Source organism: Scatophagus argus, chromosome 7 (genome assembly GCF_020382885.2).
Source record: "Scatophagus argus isolate fScaArg1 chromosome 7, fScaArg1.pri, whole genome shotgun sequence".
NCBI lineage: Eukaryota > Metazoa > Chordata > Actinopteri > Scatophagidae > Scatophagus > Scatophagus argus.
The window spans coordinates 25,450,135-25,467,745 of NC_058499.1; the positions used below are offsets into that span (position 1 = coordinate 25,450,135).

Genomic DNA, 17,611 nt, shown 5'->3' on the forward strand with positions numbered 1-17,611 from the left:
TTCTGAAGACATCCCTTCGAACTCTGGGAAATTATAAGCATGTTTAATGATTTTTTTAGCATTGTATATACTGAACAATTAATCGTGAAAACAATTAATAAGAGTAATTTATAGTTAAAATATTTGTGAGTTATAGCGCTATTATGAAACATTAAATGAGACAAGAATGTGGGTTGGAAAAAACAATAGAGCCTAAAGCTGTGAGCTGAGTTTTCGGAGGCTGGGCCTCACTGATTATTGTACAAACACACTAACTTCATTCACAGATGCTGGGAAAACTGAATAATATTTCATAAAGAAAATAACTTATAGATTAATAGCCTTACTTGTTGCTAACATAACCATCAACTGTGGTTAACTGTAGTTGCTGTTAGCTACAGTTAGCAGCAGTGTTAGCTGTGAGTGCTCCCAGCCCCACCAGAGAGTCAGCTGGCTAAATCACAGTGAGTTGAGGCAGGATACCAGTGAAAAATCTTTAGGGGAAGATCTGATATAGACTTCATGATTTATTTGATTTATTCTATGCTGTACATGCAGACAAGTTTTTTTGATTACCCTGATGTGAACTGACACAACAGATTTGCTCAGAATTGCCAGATAAGGAATAATCATCACACTTCCATATATCGTACATGAGCACATTTAAGACAAAGTAAGAGAGACAGTTAGGACATGGCTTTGGTTCTGGTGAGCTCCTTTTCATGTTTTATTTTTTTTTTTCAATTTCCATAAACTGAAGAAAACACATAAACAAATTTTTCAGATGTGTATCACTCTTTTCATTAAAGGCACCAGTAAGTGAAATTTCTGGAGTAATTATCACAAACTAATATTTAAAATTATGCTTAAACATCTATACTTTACATATAGCACAACAAAATATGAGAACACTTACAAGATAACACAATTCAATTCGCTTTGGTATTTCAAGCACTTGAAGTATAGTAGAACCATCCAGCCAATCATATGAACGCTTTCAAACTTCAAAGTGAGGGTGTTATTTAGTCAATGAAGTCAAGGAACCAAATTAGCTGGATGAGAAATGACTGGGTTATGTTCAACTGGGTTAATTAGCAAATGTCTGAAGGTCCCTGGTCAGAGATGTGGTGTTAGCATCCATCACTACTAATAAGCCATTATTTACAAGAGAAGAATGGCAAAGCAACATTTACCTTCAAACACCTCTTTTCAACATACAAACTGCTTCATACATACACAGTCTCTTCTCAGTGAGTTTGCCAAGAACCATTTCATTGGTTCTTTGGGGCCCCACTTTGTGGGTCCCGTAACAGAAATCTTGAGATTCTGAGAGATCTCTTGTTCAAAGGGACCACCTTGACCATTATTTTGTTTGCTCCAGTTTTCACCAGTTGAGGAACATTCTTATCTCAGGCTCACTGTGTCCCCAGCTGAGATTTAGATGATTATTAACGTTTACACCAATCAGCCCTAACATTATGAAGACCCACCTAATATTGATTGAGTAGGCCCCCCCAAACCAGCCCTTACCCGTTGAGACATGGACTCCACTGGACCTCTGAAAGTACGAGGTGGTATCTGCTGCCAAGCTCTCCGTAGCAGATTCTTAAGTCCTGTTAATTACAAGGTGGGACCTCCATGGATTGGACTTGTTTTCCCAGCACATCCCACAGATGCTCAATTGGACTGACATCTGGAGAATTTGGAGGCCAAGTGAATACCTTGAACTCGCTGTCGTGTTTCTCAAACTATTCTTGAATGATTTTTCCAGAGTAGCAGGGCAAATCATTCTGCTGACAGAGGCCACTGTCATTAGGGAATTCCGTTTCCATGAAGGGGTGCACTTGGACAGAAACGATGCTGAGGTAGGTGATATATGTCAAAGTAACATCCACATGAATGGCAATGTTTCCCAGCAGAACATTGCCCAAAGCCGGCTTTCCTTCTTCCCATAATGCTTCCCAGTGCCATGTCTTCCCCGGACGATGCACACACATCTAGCCATCCACACAATGGAAAACGTGATTGATCAGACCAGGACACCTTCTTCCATTGCTCCGTGGTCCAGTTCTGATGCCCACAGACCCATTGCAGGAGCTTTTGGTGATGGACACGGCTCAGCATGGGCACCCTGACTGTTCTGGGGCTATGGAGCCCCATATGCAACAAACTGCAATGCACAGAGTGTGTGTTCTGACACTTTTCTGTCAGAACCAGCATTAACTAACTATCAATCTGAGCTACAATAGCTCTTCTATTGGATTAGACAAGGCAGGCCATCCTTCACTCCCCACATGCATCAGTGAGCATTAGCCGACAATGACCCCATGGCCGATTCACAGTTTTCTTTCCTTGGTCCATTTTTGGTAGGTCCTGACTACTGCAGATTGGGAACATCTTCAAAGAGCTGCAGTTTTGGAGATGCTCTGACCCAGGCATCTAATCATCACAATGTGGCCCTTGTCAGAGTCACTCAAATCCTTATGCTTGTCTGTTTTTCAGTTTCCAACAAATCAACTTCAATGACAAAATATTCACTTGCTGCTAGGTGCCATTGTAACAAGATAATCAATGTTATTCACTTCATCTGTCAGTTTTCATAATGTTATAGCTGACTGGTGTATTTCCTCCAGTCTTTACTACTGCAATCCTCTTTTCATCTGCTGAACTATTTACAAGAGGTCCAAAATGTCACTGCCAACACTTTGACCAAGTCCTGCAAGAATCTTGTTCATGATTCTTGTGTGGGTGTTTTTTTTGTGAGCCTTGCATTGTCAGGTACCTTCCTACATTAAAGACCTACTACAGCCCAACATCATCAGTAGGAATCGTTACCCAGTGCTCAGCACAATAGGAAAATGTACTGCTGAGGTTACAGCTCCTAAACTATGTGACTCTCTCCCATTGAAGCTCTGTGGACACCTGCTTTAAAATGCAGCTCAAGACATATTTCTTTAGACTTGCTTTTATTTAATCTTATTCTTTTTATGTTTTTAGCTCGATTTCTGCATTTCATCTCTTTTGCTTTTACTGTGAAGTACTTTGTGACATCTCCTTTTAAATGTACTATATAAATAAATTAACTTACTCTCATACTGTCCACTTCTACCAACCAACCAGATGGCTGCCTCAGCAGTGTGAAAGGTTTCTGAACATGTATTATTATCATTATTGGCATTTTAACATTTGAGTGTCTCCAATGACCATGTGACATACACACTGAGGGAACATGTATCACAGCAAACAATCACTCCCCTGTGCCCTTCTTCCTCCATTTCCTCCTCTTTATCTTCCGGCTGCCTCCTCTGCGTTTCCTCCTCCACCTCGTCCTCTGAGACGCTGAAGCCTCCTCCACAGCGACAGCTGTACGTATACATGCACTCATCTGAAACAACACACTTATATTTTAGATTTACTTAATCAGACAGTGAGCATGGACATGTATGGATATTATGGTCATGATAGTAAAGAGATACTGTGTGATAACTTGATGTATTTGCTGTTAATGCTATTAAATAAAATACTTTTTCATAGAAATGATATAAAGATAAATAAATAGATAATGCCATTGTCCCAAGGATGGTGCTGGAACAAAAAAAATAATCCTCTGACTCCCATGAATATTATGCAACAACATCATCACATACAAACTCCCTGCAAATCTCAATAGTTACAAATGTATGAACCTACTACTAGGATCCAGCAGGGCGAAGATCTTCTGAACTAATGTCACAGAAGCAAACCGAAGCTGACCAGCGACCTATTGCACCAGCTATATTTACATTTAAAAAAGGCTTTGTTTGAATGTAAAACATAAATATATGTTCACTTGAAAACAGCACAAATTTAAATTATTATACATTAGGTTAGAAAGATGGAGATTGATGACATAGCCAGTGGTTATTTGTCTTCACTAATGATACTGGAGCACATTTCCTGTGACAGACTACATCACTTTACACTGAAACTGAGTATGCTCAGTACTGTAATGTATAGTTACTTTTACTGTTATCTACTTCTATAACGTGAGAGCAAAAGGCTGACCATTGTCTTCAGTGTTGGAGAGATGGCATCATTGGATTTTCAAGTGATCTTTTTGCATTCATGTCATGAAGTAAGTTTAATTGCCAGATATTCACTGACTGGTTATATTAAACATCATTTTGTTATAGAGAATATCATTTATTGCCCAGTCCTTCTTTCACCTGAGATGCGAGCTGCCACTGGGACTTCTTAAATAAACTATCTTACTTACTTCTTAAAAACATCAAGTTAATGCGAAAAAAAGATGAATTATTCAATAATGTTAACACTGATAGACACACGGTATCTTATGTTGGCCAGTTCATTACTTTCTCACTGTTTAACAACGCAGAGCTCCTACTCCACACTACTAGTCAGTCAGTAGTCTCTGTCTTGTCCCATATTGAATGAATAACACACTAGGTAACAGTCATTCTCTGTGCAAATGTTAAGCTATGGTGTAGTATTAAGTAGAGATGATGTAGTGAGTTCCGTTACACTGTCATAAAAGTGCTGAATTTTCACTCAAACTTGTGATGAATCTTGCATTGCTTCTATTGTTACTTTTTGTATACAGTGTACATGGTGTGTAATTACCCTGGTCCCAAGTCATGTCCTCAAGATGGACTGTAGAATCTACTGGCCAATCCTGTTTCAGTTCCAATGCTGGAGACGAAATAATGCATCATTACTACAGTGGTAGTAGAACTCATAGTACTACAGCATTACATTCCCAGGATGCAGGGTTAATTGTGGTGTTAATCAAGCATAAAAAAGACAAATCTTTGTTTGACAAACGGGAGTTTTAACAATTCCTTATGAAAATAAATTATTTCCCTTCATGCACATATGTAACTGAGTTTATGTCAGCCTGACAGTGAGACACCAACCTCTCTTCAGTGTCTGTGAAATTCCAGAAAACAGAACTGAATGTTCTGTCCCCCCATGATACTTCCAATTATCCATGCACAAACTAATAAAACATGCCCTTTTGTGTAAATTCTACTTGACGAATGTCAATGTAGTTCTAGAAAAATATCAGTTTCAAAATAGCATTTACAATAACAACTCTTGAGACCCCCCCCCGCCCCCCAACAAAGGGACATTTTTCTTCTGTCCAACCTTCTTGATGACAAACTTGCATGTCAAAGAAACAGTTAAAATTGGTTTAAAATGTGTTTTTAGGCATGATTGTGTTAATATTATGTCCGTTTTAATTGATAAAAAGTTTTTTCAGTCAGTCAACATATTTAAAATGATCACAATTATGCACTGAAGTTGTGCCCCACAACATGCACACAACCCTGTTACTGAAAAGTATTAAGTCTGGCAGAGAAGGAGTTAAAACAAAGAGTCACAACAGCGAGAGGAAATGACATAATAAAGCCTCCAGCCAACAACATGGGCAGACCAAAGTTAAGCCTCTTTCATATTTTTCCAAATTTTTCTGGTTTGACTGAGTGTTTCACTCCGACCAGTGCAACTCTGTTACTCATATTATCAGAATAAGACAAATTAATTTCCAAGTTTTATTTATTTGTATAGCTAAGTCTGTCCGAGCATATGAACCTCTGTCCATCACACTCACTGTTCTGCACACTATGCCCTTTCTGGGTTGTGAGTCCCACACCGGCAGACAGTGAAACATGTATGTGCAAACATGAAAATCTAAGCTTCGTTGCCAAAAACCTTCACCAGATGCACACCACTGACACATCTGATTTGGAAAGCCTGACACAGTCCATTACATGTGACACTACAAAGAAAACGTGGATGCACTACAGGCCGTGTATTTTGGATCCTCACACCAACCGGCCACTTTGCACACTGGAGTTTACTACGTAGGGGGCACATCTGCTCCTACTTCCTTCTGCATTATATTGACATCGAGAATATAGGCACCAACTGCCATATGGAAATATCTACGTATGTATGGTGGTTATTGCATGTATGTTTCTCTCTCTCTCTCTTTCAACCTCTCTATCCTGTCTACCTCTTCTTCCCTCCCTTCACCCAGCCGACTATCAGCAGGATGGTTCTCCCTTGTGAGTCGGGTCCTGCTCAAGGTTTCTTCCTGTTAAAAGGGAGTTTTTCCTTGCCACTGTCTGCTTGCTCAGGGGTTCAGGCTCTGGGTCTCTGTAAAGCATTTAGAGACAATTCTGACTGTATAAGGTGCTATATAAATAAATTGAATTGAAATTGAATTGAAATTTAGAACCCACCCTAAAGAAGATCAGAGAGAGATGGTCAGATGTAACAAACATCCATTTTTAAAACGACACCCCCAAGATGCAGTACAAGAAGTGTGGTCATTTTCACCTCTTTTGTACTAAAATTTTCATGAGGAGGTTTACAAGAGGAACCTGGAACTATTTTGAAGCTGCACTTGAGCTATGTGAGCAGCTTAACAGTAGTTACGTGGATATTTATAGCCTGTTACTGCTGTACATTAAACAGGGAAATTTATGTCCAAATGCCGCTAATTACCTTAAATAAGAGGTAGGCTACAGTTAGAAAATAATATTTTAAGTATGTAGTAGTCACTACAATGTCCCATTCTCTAAACCACTAGTGAGGACAGAATCTTGGTCATCAATGGATGGATAGATAGAAAGTCACAAAAAGATGGATAAATGGATGGACTGACTGACAGACTAATGAAAGTAGACAGGTGAACAGATGGATGCTCACACACTCATTTTTTACAATTCACTCTTGAGGAAACAGTCATTACCAAGTTGTACAGTTTGACAGTGATAATTATTATGAACCATGAATAATTAGTGTTAAACTTTGCTTGGGTTTAATTAGTGTTACACTGTGTGAGGAAAAAATACAGCCAATAATTAAAATAGGATGAATGATGAGGTACAGGCGCTTTCAGGAAGACTATATGAGTATGCACTAACAGAATTCAAATATATCTTATTTCTTACAGTTTTAAGATCATTTGAGAGGTTCCTATGTATGTTTTATACTTTTTTTCCCCCAATGTCAACCAAGAGTCTCTGTGGAGGGGAAAGCTGATGACAGACCTTGAACATACACACTTTTCAGAGCCAAATTTCCAAGATACAAGACTTGAAACCAGGTTGGACATCACAACTTTACACAGTTTTCATTTGCTGTGTTTGTAGCACTGAACATCAAAAAGCTATGGTCTAGCCTGTATTGTATTTTTATTCACTATTGAACAAAATATTGTTGGTTCAACACAAAGGCAGCACCAGCAAAATTTGGAAAGTGCAAAGAGAAAGTTTTAGAATCCCCCAGTAATGCACCCTGTGAGAGAACAGAAAACACTCTTCATGCTCGCTACAATCACATTTTTAACTTGTAGTTTTTTCCCACTGTCCACAGGTTTTCAAGACATCACAAATACAGTCCATATATATTGTGACAAGTACACCACCACAACGAATTTTAAACGAAACACTCAAGATGTGAGCGAAGTGAAAACTTTCAGCTTTGATTCAAGGGGTTGAATCAAAGCAGTAATGTGGTAATGTAGAGAGGCCAAATGCCAAAAAACATATACTTGTCACAATATATATGGACCTATATGTGTGTTCAACTATACTGACCTTGAAATTTATTTTTAAAAAATTAAATGATATCCAGCTTGACAACCAGATGCAACTTTCATGGAGGATACTTTTCTTTATACGTTTCCACCCCTACGTCTAATACACACACTTACTTCTGTAACAATTAATTACACTATATCTACACCAGTGGATAACATACTGTTTCCACACAGAGCACCTCTTATCCATTTATTGTACTGAAAATAAGTAATAATTTTAATAACCCTGAGCAACATTTTCTTGGCCTCTGTTATCTCATTCCACTAGGGGACGTTTTGGGGTATGTAGTGACTTAATAATTTAACTTGCCTAACATACTGCTACAAATAAAATGACCTGCTCCCCAAAATGAGCACACTCACTGTTCCGTTTGTGATGCTAAATTTTTTTAAAACTTTTTTAGCCTTTGAACAGTGTGAGTGGGTGTTGGTGAAATTCCCTGCTTCACCATGAAAATAGGAAGTTATTACTCAACTGTATATAATCAAATTTGACTCAAATTCATGTCTCATAAGAATCCTAGCCTGAACAAATCTTCACCCCAATTAGGAGTCATAGTCCTTGCGCTACCTAGAATATGCTAAAGAACATGAATAATGACAACAGTTTATTACACTGCAACTTATGGTCAATTCACACCTGTGTCCAGGTTGAGGAGGAAACTGTAGTGCAACCCAGCAGGTGCAGGGTGAACTGTTCGGCATAACCCCCATATCCCCCAACTGACAAAATAATACTGTGACGTCTGTTTCTATTAATGGCACTATATAATAGAATTAAAGTACAAAGAAATAATCACTTAATGTGTAAAAGCTTACAGAATCACAAGTGAGTATTTTATTTGGCTGCTAAGGTCACAAGGGTCAACATTATGTTCATTATTGCATGTGGGTCCAATAGGACAGAAAAAGTTGACCAACCAGTGGTGGACAAATTGTAAAATGACTACCACATGCTATCATGCTGTCCAACTATATATATATATATATATATATATATATATATGACTATATATAGTGACTGAAATTTGGTCGGCTGGATTGTGATAACATATAATAATAACTTTAGGTAAAATTGCCAAGCCTGATTACCTCCTCCTTTGTCGTAGCTTGTATACTGGAGTTCAACTTTGGATGAGGCTGCAGATCACAACTCTATCAGAACTGTATCATATCATCTAACATAGTCTAAAATTTACACAGAATTTTCAAGACAATCCAAATTTTCCATCACTGCCCTAGATTGCTTATTGTAAATATTGTTCATAAAATAAATGATAATCATAAGAATTTACCATAAATACTGAAAATGAATAAAAAAAAAAAAACAACAACAATAAATGAGGTTTTTCCATGTCTCAGAAATTAAACAATGAACACGTCAGTGATAAAAATAGATAAACCGATATTTCATTTCCTACCCCTCCGCTGTAGGTCATACTGTCTCCTGGTGTTCCTGTCTCTAAGGATCCTCCATGCTGCATCAATTTCTAGAAATTTCTTCTCAGCAGACTCTGCTTCTGAAGAATTCTCATCTCCAAGACGGTCTGGGTGGTACTGTGTATGTAGGCACACACACACACACACAGAGGAATTTCATACTAAAACACTTATTTTGTGTATATGTAGTTGTGGTATGTGTGTGAAATGTGTGTAATAAGATTAGGAGGAATTGGAATGTCCCTATTGTCTAATCACTGTGCAGACAGATGGACAAGGACGCATCCTCATACAGTAATGTTTGTGTTTTGCTTCAGGCTGACACTGAGACAGACCGAGCAGTGTATTTACCTGTAAGGCCAGCTGATGGTACTTGTGTTTGAGCTGCTGGGCTGAGTCTGAGGAGCTGGCTTCCAGGACAGCATACAGATCCTTCTCTGCTGCTGCACACATCTCTGCTCCAACACAACACTGACATCAGACTGATGCAACAACACAAACCTCTACTGGCAGAGCTGATACTTTTTCCACTGAAGGATGTTCGCATTCAGTGCATATCTAAAACCTGCCAGATGAGTTGCTGTTCAGTAGTTCAGTATCGAGTTCAGCTCAAAGGCTGCTACACATGCCTAAGTGCACTCCTTTGCAACATCAAAGCGTATTAGTGAATGTAAGAAATAAACAGCGAGGGAGCAGTTAATAAAAGCTAAAAATCTCATTGACAACTTAACTATCATATGGTCATGTTATGCCTTTTTTCTCTGACAGGCAAAACATCTGCTGCTGTACCCAAATACAGAGCAGTACATCCCACAACCCTTCAACAACAAACGCTTAAGAGCTCTGGGGACCTGAATTATGAGTGGGGTCGGTAAATTTTCATAAATTAAAGAACTAATTATACTTTGTTATAATCAGTACAACACAAATTTACGTTTAAGTAAAGTTTTTCAGCGAACCTAGTTTGAATTTGGACTCCTTTATTTCCATCGGACGTGCATTACACAACATTTTTCAGGTTTTTGGGCTTCGATGGCAGTAAAGCTCGAGACAATGTAGGGTTATTACTTACCGCTGTACACTGTACTGATATGAGTGCACAGAGAAGCTTGCTAGCTGCTAGCTTGCAACACTGTTGCGTTATCTCCTATGTGTTATGGAGAAAATATGACAAATCGCAAAAAAAAAGAAGACCCAAGACGTTTGGTAAGGTTGATAACGTTACGAACTTACTCTAAAATACACCTCTGTGGATGGACAATAAGTATGAACCAATGTGCACCGAGCTAATCGAGCGTTTCATGACTCCGGTATTATGGTCACTTTGATAAGAATTAAAACGCATTTCGCTCTGTCCTTCGGTTCTGTCTTTATTTCTGTTTGTGTCGTTTTTATAACGCATTTGCCATACCTTTAAAACAATGCTGTCACCTGAGTTACAGTATAGTGCTCCACCATAATGTTATTCCCTTAAGTTCCACTGAATACTGACTGTGTATCTGAACGCATGTCCCCCGAGTTCCGCCAGCGAGGGTGAAGACTTCCGGTTTTTCCCCTTTTAGAATAAAAGCCTGAAAAGTTAAAATAAAGTAGCATTAAGGTGTCAAAAATAAATACGTAATATAAATATAAATACGTAAAATAATTGTTTGTGTTTATTATTTATTTATGTCATTACTTTTCCAAAAACAAGAATAATTACCAAATTATCAAAATCATTAAATGAAATCTATTCAATTCAATTAGTTTATTTATATTGTGTCAAATCACAACAAAAGTTGTCTCATGACACTTTCCAGTTGGAGCACGTCTAGACCAGACTCTTTAATTTGATTTTGGAGAGACCCAATAAAAGCCCCATGAGCAAGGCTGAAGGAAGAGCACTTGGCAACAGTGGCAAGGAAAGACTTCCTTTTCAAAAGCAGAAACCTTGGAGCAGACCCATGCTCAATGTGGACGGCCATCTGCCTTGATCCCAGCTGGGTTGAGAGAGAGAGAGAGAGTTGGGGGGGGGGGGTACATAGACAGAGATGTATAACAACAGTAATAACAACAGAGTATTGGAATGAAAATGACAGTATTAACAATAATCATTTCGATAGTAATAGTATAGTAGTAATAGTAGTAATAATAATAACATTCCTTCTTCAGTGTGAAGCAGGACCACAGCAGGAGGTCCAGACATGATCCATGGGAACCTGAGGGACGAGAAAGCACAAAGACTCTGGGGAAGAAGTCAAGTTTAAAGTCAGGAGCTTGCAGCACTGTCCTTGAAAAGATCCATTTGAGAGGGGCTATAGTTGCCATGAGACTCTTCGTTAGCATGGGAGCATTCACACTGAGATGTGGTACTGAAGTAAATGCTGATGGTATCGCTTCCTTAAATTCTGCCACAGCGCTGTCAGATGCACATCAAGCGTAGGAATTTTTTTCTAGTGGCTTGTAGTCCGGTAATAGAAATTCAAAAGTTAGCAAACAATAACTCCTTGTTCAACCTCTTTTATTGAGTCGTGGTCCGTATATTTTCGAGCTTTTGGAACATCACAAAATAAGTTACGCTCAAAGTCAAGTGTTCTGTGCAATCTTTGTCAATAACAGACTGAATTGTTATTATCATTATTGCACTCTGCACAGCTGTTGCCATAATGACTGCACTTGAGGTTAAGCTGGTGTAACCTGCATACACGTCTACACATCATGCAAGGTCTAACGCACACATTATATCCGGATTATTAGGATTGCTTTAAGCTACAATGCGATATTCCAGCCATTAGTAGTTGTACTTATACTGTAATATTGCTACATATTTGTTTTACAAGTAACACCGAATCTGACATTTTTTACAGATTATCTGAGTGACTTGATGAAGCTCAGGTATTCCTGGACCCAAAGAAGGAAGTTATTGCTAAGCAGGTGTCATCTTAGACAAGCAAGAACATGAAGGCAACAGGAAAATAAGGGTATCCATAAGAAGAGGCACCACGGTGACCGCTTGTTTTTAAGGAGCGTTTTGATTATCTTTATATTTAATAGTAAACATAGAAGTATTTTTTCCCCCACAAAGGATTTCTGTGCAGTATTTTCACAAACTTCAAACTTGCTGGTAGGATTCTCAAAAAATATGTTTCATTCAACATCCTGACAATGAATGTCAGAAAGCGTTTTGCTGGTAAATCCTTTACTACAGGTAGGTAAAAAATGACTGTAAGTTTTATTGTCAAATTAATTACATTATTTTATGGCAGATCACAATACAGATTATACAATATTCTCTGTAGCATTTAAAAGAGTGTCAAACAGGTATATTTTCCAGACATTCTCACATTCCCAAGTGAGAAGGTTGAAGTTAGTCTGAAATATGGGTACAGTGCAGTCCTCACGGCAGGTGCAGATACTTGGTAAGTAAGCACTGTTTGAAACTACATGCGCCAGTACTATATACTGTCAGTCATCTGTTGACATGGTAACCTACAGGATAGATTATTCCAGAAAGAGTTCTGCCTCTCTATGGTGTCACTTTTGTGAAAAAACGAATGTGTTGTCAGACTAATGCTCCGCATTATGTTATTTAACTTTCCACTCCCATATCCTGGAAATTACTGTAAGTGTTTCGAGTACATAATGTGCTATATGCACAGGCTAATACATTACCTGGAGCCCTTCACAACAAATATTTCTACTTGGACCCTGTAGGTCACTTCTCACAAATGTACAAATACTTCAAAAGATGATATCAAAACTAAGTATTGGTACAATTCTCTCCGGTCTCCCCTAGCTACACTTCAGTGTTTGGGAAGCTACTTTGAAATCTATCAATTACTTCTCAATGGAATAATTTGAAGTACAACAACTCTGTGAGCAAAGCTAGATTGGTTAACTACAACTACTTAAAAAACATAGTTCCAACTACTTGCCTTCCAGAAACTGTACGGTGGAGGTATTCCAACTGTACCAAGCACGATCGCTCAGGTAATCAAATAACTTTTTAAATTCCATGCAACAACTTCCCTCCATGTTTGTTCATAAGCAGCAATAATCAACACCTATGGCTAATATACATCTAATATATTCAAGTTTTTTTTTTCAAAACATTAAAAACTATAGCCACATTTTTCACAGGTGAGATGACAATCCAGCTTCCTGGAAAATCTCTGAGATCTAAATCTGTCCTAAACAAAACAATCCCATCTGGGGTTTATACAAGGACAGCATTGCAAGGAATGTTATATTCACATTTATTCACATTTTACTAGTTTTAAATTTAATTCAGTGCTGCTCTGGCCCCAGAAATGCATTTGATTACGATTGCCAGTACCGCTAACTTCAGGGTTCTCAAAATAGAACTACCAATGAACCGAATAGTTTTTTTAGCAGGTGTATTGCTGAGAGGAGAGGAAACTATAAGGAATGTGAACTGGTAGATGGTGAACCATGGGTTTATGATTAAGACTATGTCTCAAGACTATGTCTCAGCACCTCAAGAGCTGCTGGGGTTTGGCTAAGGGGAGTTACATTAGGTCAGTCCACACCAGCTACTGGAGGCTGGCTAACTATAGTAGCTAATGATTTAATTTAATTTGATTTAATTAATTAATTTAATTTCCTTTGATACACTGAGCAAGAGACAACAGGAGAATGAGAGGAAAAGAAAGAGCTGAATACCATGTAAATAGTGTTTAATTAAGTTTAGCAAATTTACCATGGAAGTTGCTAAACCAAGGACCATGAATGCTTGAGCGCAACAAATGTAGGTTGAAAGGTTTTGCAGGTAATTAATTGCTATGATGAAGAATAAAACAAAATGAGCAAGGTTAAGCTGGAGGGGCAAAATGAGATACCGGAGTATGCTACAGGTAGCACACAACAACCAGAAATTAGTTAATAAAAGTAAAACAGAGTAAATTAGTACCATAACAAAGGGACATTTCGACTCTCCAGCTGATATTTGAGCTACAGTGCAGCATGATGTGATAGAAATGTTATCACAATTGGTCCACACTTAACTCCTGATTATACTCGCAGTGATGTATGTCCTTTGGTTGTTGGTTTCCTCAGCATGGTTCAATTTAAAATAGAGCAAAATCAAGCAGTGATGTAAAAACGTACTTGGCAGATAGGAATTTGATTAATGATCCATTAATGCTACCATGGTGAAGCAGCTGCCACCGTTGTTGTTGAGGGATTATTAACATGAGATAGATAACATAGATTTGGGATGTGTTCTAACTATGTGAAGTTATCAGTATGAAAGCCAAGATCATATAGTTGAATTCCATTGCCAAACCTCAGAAACAGCAGCCAGGAATGAGCAGCACAAGACCACATGCTGGGAAATCTGTCCTGACAATACAGACCAGGAACGATCTGTTAATTGAAATGGGAACAGAAAAGATGAGGTGACACAATGACACCTTTATGATCTGACTTCCTGTCTGCCACTCACTTTTGGCTCTTTAACGAGACCACAGATGGAGGTGAGATGGGAGGAGATACCGAGTGAATGACATTGTTGTGCAGTTAATTATTTCTTCATCTTGGGCGAATTAAGGCTCAATTAGTCAAGTGACAAAATATTCACTGTCAAATTGGGGGCTGTGTTACCATTTGATTAAATATACAGATTTGTACTGTCTCATGCATTTCAATATAATATAAAATACAACAACATAAAATTGCCTTTAGAAATAGCCACAGGTCTGATTGTTGCCTCTATCTAGCTTAATGGGATATAGATCCATCCACTACGGCAATGAAACTCCAAGTGATTTTGCAAACAAGGTAAATTACTGTGGTTCAAACTGATGACCATAGCATAACCTTATAAAAATGATGCATTATCTGGATGTCTGGACTTGCATGAGGTTCTTGAAGACGTGTTTTTTGGACACTAGGACTGGGAGGAAGGAGAACGAACAGAAACACATCGGGCAATCACTCAAAACATGTGGTTATCCTTTCTGGGCCTTCATCAAAACCACCAAAAGACAAAAAACACAACACAGAAGAAGAAAACAACAACAAAAACAATATTGACACTCATCCACCCCAAGGACAAAACCTCTACACAGAGCACAGAAATGTCACTCTGCATACATGAATTTCAGTTAAGTGTAGTGAAGAATGCGCAGATCTGTACATTGTAGAAACAAAACAACCACTTAACAAGCGCATGGTACAACACAGGAAAGCCAGTTCCTCAGGTCAGGCCTCAGCAGTCCACCTCCATCTGAAGGGACATTCTTTTGAGGACAACAATGTAAACATTTTGGCCAGAGAAGACCGTTGGTATTTTTGTAACATCTGGAACGTTCATCTCTGAACAGAGGAGGTGGCTTACGACACCACCTACCAGCCACCTACAATGCAGTCTTGAATTCACATGACCCTGCAGTGTTCAGTCAAGATACAGCCTTCTTTATTACGCCACATAAAAATCACTTTATTCTTTGTGTGCTTCTGTGCATGATAGTATTAGTACTTAACAACACAGTAGGTCTTGCATAAGATCTCTTCCCACGAATTCAATTCAATTCAATTCAGTTTATTTATACAGCAACAAAAGTTATCTCATGACACTTTCCAATTAGAGCAGGTCTAGACCAAACTCTTTAATTAAGGAAGTTTAACATGTTTTCACTCACGTAACCCTAAAGACCCACACATGACTCTCAATGACTCTCTAGGTGTTAATGACACCACAAAAAGGATAAACACCTGAGACTACCCACCAGACAGTCAGAACTGTATAAGAGGCAAAATGTCTTCAAGAACCTCAAGCAAGTCCAGTTACCTTTGGATAAACTTTCAGATCATGCATGACCTGGGTGACTGAGACTCTTCACAGACGTTTCTATGTTGAGAAACATTGAAGCGCTCTTTAAAAGGAACAGAAATAAAAAGCAAGAAGTACTTCAGTTTAGTATGATGTCCATTCCCTCTGGAACACATAAGGGCTTTCTATCAGCAGAAATTTTCACAAATAACTGTTAAAAATTTCATGAAAATGTTAAGATCAAGGTTTGGTCAGGATTGTACATAAAAAATAACTTGGTTGGGTTTAAGGAAACATCATGTTTTGGGTTAAAGATGAAATATCCACCTGTTCTTATCCCAGGTCATTTGATACCACCATTTGGTCACTGGCCACTCGCATCTCATTCAGATGATGTATGTATACACTATATTGCCAATAGTATTCACTCATAATAATTGAATTCAGCTGCTTCAATCACTTCCATGGCCACAGGTGTATAAAATCAAGCATCTAGATGTGCAGACTGCTTCTACAGACATTTGTAAAAGAATGGGACGCTATTAGGAGCTTGGAAAATTCCAGCGTGGTACTGTGACAGGATGCCACCTATGCAATAATTCAATTCAGTTCAGTTCAGTTTATTTATATAGCGCCAATTCACAACAAAAGTTATCTCATGACACTTTCCAATTAGAGCAGGTCAAGACCAAACTCTTTAATTAAATTGTAATACAAGTCCAAACAAGTCCAGTCGTGAAATTTCCTTGCTACTAAATATTCCACAGTCAACTGTCAGTGGTATTATAACAAAGTGGAAGCTATTGGGAACGACAGCAACTCAGCCATGAAGTGATAGGCCACATAAAATGACAGAGCGGGGTCAGTGGGAGCTGAGGCGCATTGTGCGCAGAGGTCGCCGACTGTCTGTAGAGTCAAGAACAGTGCGTAGAGAGCTGCCAAGCAGCATCCAAGCCATACATCACCAAGTGCAATGCAAAGCGTTACAGTGGTGTACAGCACGCCACCACTGGACTCTAGAGCAGTGGAGACGCGTTCTGTGGAGTGACGAATCACACTTCTCCATTTGCCAATCTGATGGACGAATCTGGGTTTGGCGGGTGCCAGGAGAACAGTACTTGTCTGACTGCATTGTACCAAATATGAAGTTTGGTGGAGGGGGGATTATGGTGTGGGCTTGTTTTTCAGGAGCTGGGCTTGGCCCCTTAGTTCCACTAAAAGAAACTCTGAATGCTTCAGCATACCAAGAGATTTCGGACAATTCCATGCTCCCAACTTTGTGGGAACAGTTTGGGGATGGCCCCTTCCTGTTCCAACATGACTGCGCACCAGTGCACAAAGCAAGGTCCATAAAGACATGGATGAATGAGTTTGGTGTGGAAGAACTTGACTTTCCTGACCTCAACCCGACAGAACACCTTTGGGATGAATTAGAGTGAAGCTTGGTCATTTTCATTCTCAACCACCTGAGGACGTGTCTTCCATTCTGACCTTGGGACTTTCAACATATAATCAGTGCAGATGTTCCTGTATACTATGACAGCTATGGTTTCTTTGCACGACTGGGGTATCTGGTGACTAGAAGGACATATATGTTGATGGCCCAGACCTTGTTCTTCCCATTCAGCTGACTTCCCAGGACCTGTCTCATTCTGTGTAGGTATTTGACTGTGGCTGACTTCCTTGCAGCCTCCTCATGGTTTCCATTTGCCTGCAGGATTCCAAGGTATTTATGGCTGTCTTGAACATCTGTAATGTCGCCTTCTGGAAAACAAGTGTAAACAAATTTATTTTAAAAAGAGTGAATATGG

General features: G+C 38.8%; 1 protein-coding gene across 2 annotated transcripts; it reads right to left on the reverse strand.

Annotated features, from left to right (window-relative positions):
- Positions 1-677: 677 nt before the first annotated feature.
- dnajc24 (DnaJ (Hsp40) homolog, subfamily C, member 24) lies at positions 678-10,573 on the reverse strand. 2 transcript variants are annotated; one of them, XM_046394644.1, is made up of 6 exons: positions 10,440-10,573; positions 9,560-9,593; positions 9,380-9,498; positions 9,010-9,145; positions 4,600-4,668; positions 678-3,364 (listed from the first exon to the last, which is right to left on the reverse strand). In XM_046394644.1, exons 2-6 carry the CDS (start codon positions 9,573-9,575, stop codon positions 3,159-3,161), a joined length of 546 nt encoding a protein of 181 aa, XP_046250600.1. In that variant the 5' UTR covers positions 9,576-9,593; positions 10,440-10,573; the 3' UTR covers positions 678-3,158. The 2 variants fall into 2 exon arrangements, with proteins under 2 accessions (XP_046250600.1, XP_046250602.1); XM_046394646.1 differs by lacking the exon at positions 9,560-9,593 and having other exon boundaries at positions 9,380-9,497; positions 10,440-10,571.
- Between the last annotated feature and the right edge of the window lie 7,038 nt (positions 10,574-17,611).

Excerpts from the sequence above, each read along its gene's own strand:
- dnajc24 (XM_046394644.1), bottom strand. Across the intron at positions 9,146-9,379 it reads ACCATCAGCTGGCCTTACAG|TACCACCCAGACCGTCTTGG; the intron begins GTAAATACACTG and ends CTACATACACAG. Across the intron at positions 4,669-9,009 it reads GTATGACCTACAGCGGAGGG|CATTGGAACTGAAACAGGAT; the intron begins GTAGGAAATGAA and ends TTTCGTCTCCAG.